Below are 10,713 nucleotides of genomic sequence, written 5' to 3'. Positions count from 1 at the left end.
ATTAACCACTTAATCGGCACAGGCTGGCGAAGCCCGATCTCGACGTCGACGGATGGCTTAGGAGGGCAAAAAGTGAGCGGGGAGTGCGTTTGTAAGCCGGCAGGCGTCCTTCCAATGACAGGAGACAGGTTTAACAAATAAACAAAGCATTTATTAAAATAACAAATCTTGATTACAGGAGGCAATAATAATATTACGGTTAAATGCGGTTAAATATGAGCTAACTATCTTACAGCTAACAGCTCTGACAGCTAAGCCTATCCTCGGAGAGAGAGTTCACAAGTCTCTAATAAAAATACAGTGGAATCTCGGTATACGACCTTAATCCGTTTCCGATGTTTGGACTTATACCGAATTGGACGTATACCAAACCAACCTTTCCCATAAGAAGTAATGTAAAAATGATTATTCCGTTCTCGTGTAAAAAAGATGGCTGGCTTTAAACACCTCGCTTTCCTGGCTAGTTCCTGCTTGATTTTTCGTGAGATCAGCGTGTATCTTTTTAGCTTTCTCGCAAATAATTGCTTCCGATACGATGTCTCCAGCACTGTTTTTTTAGTTATCCAAAGCAAAAGAAATTTCTCGACATGATCTAATGTCTTCGATCTCTGTTTAGAAATTGATTTAACCCCTTTCGCAACGTTAGCAGATTTAATAATGTCTTTATTTTTCGCGATTGTCCATATCGTCGTTCTCGGAATACGGTAAACAACAGTTAAAATTTCGAACACGCGTGCCACCTTCGTATTTCTCACAAATTTTAATGTTTACAGATCTTTTGTTCAGAACGAAAGAAATTCCTGTCTTATCGCAAATTTTTATTATCTTTGAAAGTTTATGAAAAGTACATTAGCTGTTGTCTGCTTCGATTTACTATAAAGGCACACTTATTATTTTTTTAACTCTCCGTCCTGTGGGCATTAAGAAGACCTCTTTTAACAAGCTCATTATGGGTTCTGCACTATCGTAGCGAGGGGGGGGTAAGGGATTCTATCATGCTCCTGGCGCCACTCGCAGAGGGGCTCCAAATGATCTTCAAGACAAACAAGATTTGTATCTGGAGGGAGAGGGGGACGTCAATAAAGTGTCGTGCCCTGGGCGCCAGTTATGTTCGCTACGCCACTGGGGTTCTGCCGATCCTACAATGAGATGGCTGGGTGGTGAGGGACGGGACCCGACATAACCGGATAGACCAACCCCGAAAAATTCCTGGGGATTTTTCGACCCGTCCGGATTCAATCCCGTGTCTCTCAGAGCGGTAGGCTGCTACCTTGACCACTCGGTCATCTGGCCGTCGAGCAATAAGGCACACTGCAGTGTAGAAGAATTACTATTAATAATAAGTATATAAGCAAAAATGTTTCCTACTGATCGGATGGCTGAGTGGTTAAGGTGACAGTCTTTCCCCTCTCTGGAGGAACGAAAGTTTTTGGGGTGGTCTGTCTGGATACGTCAGACTCATTTCTGACTATCCGGCTACCCCATTGCAGTCCTGTCCGAACCAGTAATGGGCTTGTTAAAAAGATCCTCTTAAATGTCCGCAGGGTTGAAAGAGTTTTAAAAAGCTCGTTCTCATTAATTTTATCTTCTCTCATTGTGATTAAAGGAACCGCGAATCTAGCGGCATTTTAAAAAAATTAAAGTAAACCAAATTTATTGACAGAATTTCTATTTTTTGCCTTGAATCTATCACGTAAGCTATGTCTCAACCATTGGTGTATTTCAGTTTGAGGGGAAAAAAAAACTAATTAAATTTCGGTGGAAATTTATTCTAAAAGCTGGCAACACTTATGAAAACGAAAAATGGCGTTAAATTTTAAATTGAGTGTAAAAGAACGATCACATTTAATAAGATACGAAGATGTTTTTTATAAATTTAAAATAATTTTAAAAGAAGATTCTATCTCATTATTATCATTGGATCAGAAAATAATCAAAAATGAGATTGAAGACGTTATAAGAAATATTTTATGGCTGGATTCGGAGTTGAATGTTGGTGATTTACCAAAATCTGCCATTATTTTGACTAATTGCTTGTCTGTCCACATCCAGAAGATGTTTTGGGCTTTCTCTAAATTAATTTCATTCAGAAAAGGAAATAAAAAATATCGTCTTCACCCTTACGAATACGTTTTGACGATTCAATGCAAGAAGTTGTGGATTTCTCAAAAGAAATGTGCACAGGAAAATAAACTTGCCGTAAATAACTGCGAAGAAAATAACTACAGCATTAATAAGATAAAGCGTTCAATTGGATTACGAACTATAAAAAGAAGTAGACAGAAATTAAATATAGAAATAAATAATTCTGTCATTCAAAAATGCGAAGAATGTGGAGAATATCGACAATTAATGGTACCTTCTAATGAGTCAAGAGATGATATTCCTCATCTTGAATATTCTGAAAAAATCAATAATAATAAATCAAATAACAATGATGGAATTTTAAAGAGTTTCCTAAATTTTCTTCTTACTCCCGTTAGAATGTTTCATAAACTACAATTTTAAAGATATATTCCAGGTAATTTAAGAGAAAAATATCCACTTACAACATTATAATTGAGTTATTAAAGAAACAATTACATATAATTCTGTATACTTAATAATAATCAGTTAATTATAAAAAATGGAGGTAAAAATGAAAACTAGGAAATTTTTTTATCACATTTTTATTATGAAATGTATATATTTATTTCAATACATTTGTTTCAAGTTAAGATGTTTCATTCAGTTGTATATTTATATTTAAATAAAATAGTGTTGTATAGTGAAATTTATATTTTAAAACATTAAAATTTTGTAAGCTTAGCAGTTTCAATTAAGGAATTAGTACATTGTATCAGAACTAAGTTATATTAAATATAGGCGTAAATCCTAAAAATCTGTACAAATTTCAATTGCGTTTTCTTGTAATATCGAATAATTAAACATGTACGCGAAATAGCATACTTTGTAGAATGTTCTTGATTCCATTTATCGAAAAAGTTTCGTAAATAACATCATATTTTAAAAATGGATTAAATGAATTCGATCGAGGAAATGACAGCTTTTATATTGTAAATCGTAAAAATGAGAAATCTTAAACGTTTCTCTGCAATGGGAATTCCATGGCGTACAGTGTATAGCATCATTTCAAGAATAGAGTAAGGAGAACTTGCAAAACATAGGATGGGAAATGGTAAAAAAAAGGAAAATAACTGAAAGGAGGAAGAATCAATTAGAGAAAGAATTCTTGGGAAACGTTGGGCAAATGCTTAAAAAATTAGGATATGTTTGCCAGATTCTGAAAGAACGTCTTGACACTCAAGAAGTGAAAATCTGCTCAAAAATATACGAAGCGACTTATTACTCAAAAACACATCTGCATAGGCTGTGATAGAGCTCGAAGGCATCAAACAATCTTGATGTGGTTATTAACGACGAGTACTATTTTACTTTTGACGGAAATGAATGTGCTGGTAACAATCACTGTTTTGCCAAACAAGGTCTAGATGGGGATCCGGAAATCAAATTCAAACGATACTTCAAGTTTTCGCCAAAGCTTCTGGTTTGGCTGGCAATCAGTCCTTGGGAACATTCACAGGTTCTCATTGTCTGTCACGGTTCTCTATCACCAAAGAAGTTTATGGCAACGAATGCATCCAGGAGAGAGTAAAAAAATACTGCCCTGACTAACAATATGTCTTCTCGCCAGACATGGCTATCGCTAATGACACAGTTGCCAAGTTGTGCCGTTACAGAATTCTATGCGTCTGCCGTGAAGCCAACGTTTCGAACGTTCCAAAAGAAACCGACTGAGATATTTTGGTAGCAACCAGTGGCAGATCTACAATAGATACAGACTATGCGACTGTATAGGGACCCAGTCGACTGAGAATCCATTTTTCAAAAAGAGGGCAAAAGGCTGATTATACAAAATATACAATCATACATTAAAGTAAAAAATATTGGAGATGGATAACATCAGTATTCAGAAGTGCCCTGAAAGAGGCCAGAAGTTTCACAGGAAGATCTTTATTGTCGTGTTCGCATGGAGGCTCAAAATGTGAAGCAGTCCACTGCTGATATCAAATTGAAGCAAAAAGTTTATGAAAATGGTTGGAAAGCTAGATCCACGAAGGAATTACAAGAAAAGATCATGGACAAATTTTAAAGCTGAGCACTTTCTGGGGTTAATGGAACGGATTAAGAATAAAGTTCGAATTACAGCCGATCCTAGTCCTGATCATGCCATCTGAACATTAAAAATCCTATCTGTACCCCCAAAATCTCAATTTAAAAATAAATAATGAATTTAAAACAGACTCGAAGTGCAGATATTTAGGATACATGTTTTTATTATACTAGTACGAAAAAATAAGTTAAAATTATTTACAATCAATGATACTAATCGAGTGTAGCGCTAAATCGAAGTAGCTCAAACAATAAAAATTACATAGTAATGAGGTTTACACGTTTGAATTTGGGAGTTGAAAGTCATATGATTTGATAATAATATTTACGAGAAATTCGTGGTTTTAGTAATTTACAGATGGTTGCTGGTTTGTCTATTTTTGTCTATTTAAAGTTTCTTTAAATAAAATTCAATTCAAACTATTTATGAAAGTTACTGACGTTCCAATCCAAAACAGAGTTTGGTTTTCCAAAACGTGTTGATTGACACACAATAGATAGGCAGGCCGGTTGCCGACACGGTTAAGACATCAGCCTGCCGCTCTAGAGTACTCATGTTCGAGTTCGGGCCAAGAACCCTTCAGTTATTTTCAGAATTTTTCAGATGTTTTAAGTAGATTTCCCGAATATGTTGGGATCAATGTTTCACACTCGGTCATATCTACGGTAAACCTGACAAACCCATAATATTTCTAGAAAAATTGTCTTTTTAGTGTCCACAGATTGAATGAATAGGGGAAAAAACTAAAGAGTTAAGACACGCAGCATTGAAAATATACTAGAACTCCAATTATCCGAATTGATTATTTCTGCAGGTGATTCAGATAATGGAAAATTCGGATAAATGAATTATTATGTAAAGAATTACAGGGTGACAGCATTGTATTGTACAGTACGTACTGCATTTAAATAAATACAGTACGTACTGTACAGATGAATAAATAAATACAGTATGTGCTGTACAGTACAGTACTGTACATACGTATATTTATTTATTCATCAATATGCGAGTAGCATCCTACTGATCAGTTGGATTTGTCACAGCAAATAGGCATCACTGATCAAGCAGTCACATGACTTAAGAGAATTGCAGTGTGACGTCAATGTGAAGAAAAGGGAGAGCAAGTAATGGTTCGAATAATTAGACATTCGGTTAATCGGTGTTTGGAAAATCAACGTTCTATCGTACTGCATTTAATAAAGATTATCTAGAGGCTTAAAGTTATTTTCATTAATTTATTTTTTCACAAACTGTTTAAATACAGTATATTTATACATATAAAATAAAATATATAATAAAATGTAAAATAATTTTAAAAGAAGATTCTATCTCATTATTATCATTGGATCAGAAAATAATCAAAAATGAGATTGAAGACGTTATAAGAAATATTTTATGGCTGGATTCGGAGTTGAATGTTGGTGATTTACCAAAATCTGCCATTATTTTGACTAATTGCTTGTCTGTCCACATCCAGAAGATGTTTTGGGCTTTCTCTAAATTAATTTCATTCAGAAAAGGAAATAAAAAATATCGTCTTCACCCTTACGAATACGTTTTGACGATTCAATGCAAGAAGTTGTGGATTTCTCAAAAGAAATGTGCACAGGAAAATAAACTTGCCGTAAATAACTGCGAAGAAAATAACTACAGCATTAATAAGATAAAGCGTTCAATTGGATTACGAACTATAAAAAGAAGTAGACAGAAATTAAATATAGAAATAAATAATTCTGTCATTCAAAAATGCGAAGAATGTGGAGAATATCGACAATTAATGGTACCTTCTAATGAGTCAAGAGATGATATTCCTCATCTTGAATATTCTGAAAAAATCAATAATAATAAATCAAATAACAATGATGGAATTTTAAAGAGTTTCCTAAATTTTCTTCTTACTCCCGTTAGAATGTTTCATAAACTACAATTTTAAAGATATATTCCAGGTAATTTAAGAGAAAAATATCCACTTACAACATTATAATTGAGTTATTAAAGAAACAATTACATATAATTCTGTATACTTAATAATAATCAGTTAATTATAAAAAATGGAGGTAAAAATGAAAACTAGGAAATTTTTTTATCACATTTTTATTATGAAATGTATATATTTATTTCAATACATTTGTTTCAAGTTAAGATGTTTCATTCAGTTGTATATTTATATTTAAATAAAATAGTGTTGTATAGTGAAATTTATATTTTAAAACATTAAAATTTTGTAAGCTTAGCAGTTTCAATTAAGGAATTAGTACATTGTATCAGAACTAAGTTATATTAAATATAGGCGTAAATCCTAAAAATCTGTACAAATTTCAATTGCGTTTTCTTGTAATATCGAATAATTAAACATGTACGCGAAATAGCATACTTTGTAGAATGTTCTTGATTCCATTTATCGAAAAAGTTTCGTAAATAACATCATATTTTAAAAATGGATTAAATGAATTCGATCGAGGAAATGACAGCTTTTATATTGTAAATCGTAAAAATGAGAAATCTTAAACGTTTCTCTGCAATGGGAATTCCATGGCGTACAGTGTATAGCATCATTTCAAGAATAGAGTAAGGAGAACTTGCAAAACATAGGATGGGAAATGGTAAAAAAAAGGAAAATAACTGAAAGGAGGAAGAATCAATTAGAGAAAGAATTCTTGGGAAACGTTGGGCAAATGCTTAAAAAATTAGGATATGTTTGCCAGATTCTGAAAGAACGTCTTGACACTCAAGAAGTGAAAATCTGCTCAAAAATATACGAAGCGACTTATTACTCAAAAACACATCTGCATAGGCTGTGATAGAGCTCGAAGGCATCAAACAATCTTGATGTGGTTATTAACGACGAGTACTATTTTACTTTTGACGGAAATGAATGTGCTGGTAACAATCACTGTTTTGCCAAACAAGGTCTAGATGGGGATCCGGAAATCAAATTCAAACGATACTTCAAGTTTTCGCCAAAGCTTCTGGTTTGGCTGGCAATCAGTCCTTGGGAACATTCACAGGTTCTCATTGTCTGTCACGGTTCTCTATCACCAAAGAAGTTTATGGCAACGAATGCATCCAGGAGAGAGTAAAAAAATACTGCCCTGACTAACAATATGTCTTCTCGCCAGACATGGCTATCGCTAATGACACAGTTGCCAAGTTGTGCCGTTACAGAATTCTATGCGTCTGCCGTGAAGCCAACGTTTCGAACGTTCCAAAAGAAACCGACTGAGATATTTTGGTAGCAACCAGTGGCAGATCTACAATAGATACAGACTATGCGACTGTATAGGGACCCAGTCGACTGAGAATCCATTTTTCAAAAAGAGGGCAAAAGGCTGATTATACAAAATATACAATCATACATTAAAGTAAAAAATATTGGAGATGGATAACATCAGTATTCAGAAGTGCCCTGAAAGAGGCCAGAAGTTTCACAGGAAGATCTTTATTGTCGTGTTCGCATGGAGGCTCAAAATGTGAAGCAGTCCACTGCTGATATCAAATTGAAGCAAAAAGTTTATGAAAATGGTTGGAAAGCTAGATCCACGAAGGAATTACAAGAAAAGATCATGGACAAATTTTAAAGCTGAGCACTTTCTGGGGTTAATGGAACGGATTAAGAATAAAGTTCGAATTACAGCCGATCCTAGTCCTGATCATGCCATCTGAACATTAAAAATCCTATCTGTACCCCCAAAATCTCAATTTAAAAATAAATAATGAATTTAAAACAGACTCGAAGTGCAGATATTTAGGATACATGTTTTTATTATACTAGTACGAAAAAATAAGTTAAAATTATTTACAATCAATGATACTAATCGAGTGTAGCGCTAAATCGAAGTAGCTCAAACAATAAAAATTACATAGTAATGAGGTTTACACGTTTGAATTTGGGAGTTGAAAGTCATATGATTTGATAATAATATTTACGAGAAATTCGTGGTTTTAGTAATTTACAGATGGTTGCTGGTTTGTCTATTTTTGTCTATTTAAAGTTTCTTTAAATAAAATTCAATTCAAACTATTTATGAAAGTTACTGACGTTCCAATCCAAAACAGAGTTTGGTTTTCCAAAACGTGTTGATTGACACACAATAGATAGGCAGGCCGGTTGCCGACACGGTTAAGACATCAGCCTGCCGCTCTAGAGTACTCATGTTCGAGTTCGGGCCAAGAACCCTTCAGTTATTTTCAGAATTTTTCAGATGTTTTAAGTAGATTTCCCGAATATGTTGGGATCAATGTTTCACACTCGGTCATATCTACGGTAAACCTGACAAACCCATAATATTTCTAGAAAAATTGTCTTTTTAGTGTCCACAGATTGAATGAATAGGGGAAAAAACTAAAGAGTTAAGACACGCAGCATTGAAAATATACTAGAACTCCAATTATCCGAATTGATTATTTCTGCAGGTGATTCAGATAATGGAAAATTCGGATAAATGAATTATTATGTAAAGAATTACAGGGTGACAGCATTGTATTGTACAGTACGTACTGCATTTAAATAAATACAGTACGTACTGTACAGATGAATAAATAAATACAGTATGTGCTGTACAGTACAGTACTGTACATACGTATATTTATTTATTCATCAATATGCGAGTAGCATCCTACTGATCAGTTGGATTTGTCACAGCAAATAGGCATCACTGATCAAGCAGTCACATGACTTAAGAGAATTGCAGTGTGACGTCAATGTGAAGAAAAGGGAGAGCAAGTAATGGTTCGAATAATTAGACATTCGGTTAATCGGTGTTTGGAAAATCAACGTTCTATCGTACTGCATTTAATAAAGATTATCTAGAGGCTTAAAGTTATTTTCATTAATTTATTTTTTCACAAACTGTTTAAATACAGTATATTTATACATATAAAATAAAATATATAATAAAATGTAAAATAATTTTAAAAGTTAAATATTTTAAATTATGTTATTAAACAACATTTCAAATAAAATTTTATATAATATATATTTTTAGAATTTTATTAATATAATATATATATATATTTATTTACAATTAAAAAATGTTACCGTAAATTACCATATTTAATAAGTTCCCGCGAAGGCATGGCAGCTCTGTTCATGCCTCGGACTCGTTCGCGGTTTTATGAATTACTTTTATTTTCGTTATTTTTAAAATTAAAATGCCTGTGGCCATTGGTTTCGAAGGCAGCGCTAATAAATTGGGTATTGGAGTAGTAAAAGACGGAAAAGTTCTTTCGAATCCAAGATGCACTTACATCACTCCTCCCGGAGAAGGTAACTCGTGCATAATCTCATCACATAAGACCCCATGTTATGAGCTTTCATAATAAAAGAAGTTAATTACTGTAGTATGTTTGAGTATTGTTGAATGGTATGAATTTAGTGAGTCAAATGGTTGGAATAATTCTTAGTGTGAAAGTATCTGAATCTAAAGATGATTTTATGATAAAAGCATATTTTTTAAATATCAGTAATATGTAATTGGTGTGTAATTGACTCATTTTGATTTGTCAATACTTGCTGTTCTAGTAGAAGGTTGGGTATGCAATCCTAGATAAGTACAGTAATAATAGCTTATACACCTCATAATAGAAACTGAAAAGAAACAGTTGATCAACTTGATAGAGTATAGAACAGCTCCTTACAATTGTACAGTAAAACCATGATTATCTGAGCTGAACTTGTAAGTGAAAACACTACAGAGCTTGAACATCTGTGTTTTGTGCAGACTGTCTGCTTTCCAAGGGTTCTGTCTGTGTGTCTGCTGGCATTTATGTTTTTTTTTTTTGCCAATGATTCCAATATCTATTTTCTTACAATTATTGTTTTCTGGATAATTTTTTCATATATACAAATCCACTAATTTTTTTTCTTGTTGTTGTTGATTGCCAATATTTGCCAATATTCTTCAATCAAGTGTTGTGCATTTTTATTTGGCTATCAAAGAAAGCAAGAGAAAAAATATACATAACACTTTTGAAGATTTTTTAAGCAGAGGAATAATGTTTAGGCAACAACAAAACCCTATATTTAGGGGATCACTGTTCTACACTATACTGTGTTAGTATAATAAGTGAAATATGATCAAAAGTACAAAATGGATGCAATAAAATAATCTTATTTCATATTTAACAATTTATTAGCTGCTACATTTTCTGTTTTGCTCTTAGGAAAGACATTTTACCACTAAATAAGGACAGAAAGACATTACAACTGAAGTAACTGTCCTTAAGAAAAAGGATGGGTGTCAACTCTACTTGCAACAACTCTCTTTTTCAACATGATGTTAGTGTTTCTTATTTGTACCTTTAATAGAACTAACTAGTGCTTTGCATTTTATTGGCTTCAGTCTTACTGACCTTTCATTGTTTTCCTAGTATTTTAAGTACAATTATTTTATATAGCTTGCTATTTATAGGTATTAATAAATCCATTTACAATGTTTTTATGAGAATATGTCAGGATTTCATTATTAATTTGTGTCATTTAACTGTGTGTATACTGATTACTAAATGTGTACTTATTGAATTACAGTATATACACAGTT

At 33.1% G+C, this 10,713-nt stretch overlaps 1 protein-coding gene across 1 annotated transcript; it reads left to right on the top strand.

Annotated features, from left to right (window-relative positions):
* The first annotated feature begins 1,715 nt into the window (after window positions 1-1,715).
* On the top strand, window positions 1,716-7,909 carry LOC111634415. Its single transcript, XM_023379179.1, has 2 exons — window positions 1,716-1,897; window positions 5,497-7,909. The coding sequence occupies exons 1-2, from the start codon at window positions 1,804-1,806 to the stop codon at window positions 6,105-6,107; spliced, it is 705 nt and encodes a 234-aa protein (XP_023234947.1). The 5' UTR covers window positions 1,716-1,803; the 3' UTR covers window positions 6,108-7,909.
* Window positions 7,910-10,713: the final 2,804 nt, after the last annotated feature.

Source organism: Centruroides sculpturatus, unplaced genomic scaffold, assembly GCF_000671375.1.
Source record: "Centruroides sculpturatus isolate CEXI.00-Female unplaced genomic scaffold, Cexi_2.0 scaffold809, whole genome shotgun sequence".
Taxonomy (NCBI): Eukaryota; Metazoa; Arthropoda; class Arachnida; order Scorpiones; family Buthidae; genus Centruroides; species Centruroides sculpturatus.
The sequence above is the reverse complement of the archived record's forward strand: the minus strand, read 5'-3'. Positions and strand labels throughout refer to the sequence as shown.

Excerpts from the sequence above, each read along its gene's own strand:
- LOC111634415 (XM_023379179.1), top strand. The coding sequence starts at position 1,804 with ATGGCGTTAAATTTTAAATTGAGTGTAAAAGAACGATCACATTTAATA. Across the intron at positions 1,898-5,496 it reads TAAAATAATTTTAAAAGAAG|ATTCTATCTCATTATTATCA; the intron begins ATTCTATCTCAT and ends TTTTAAAAGAAG.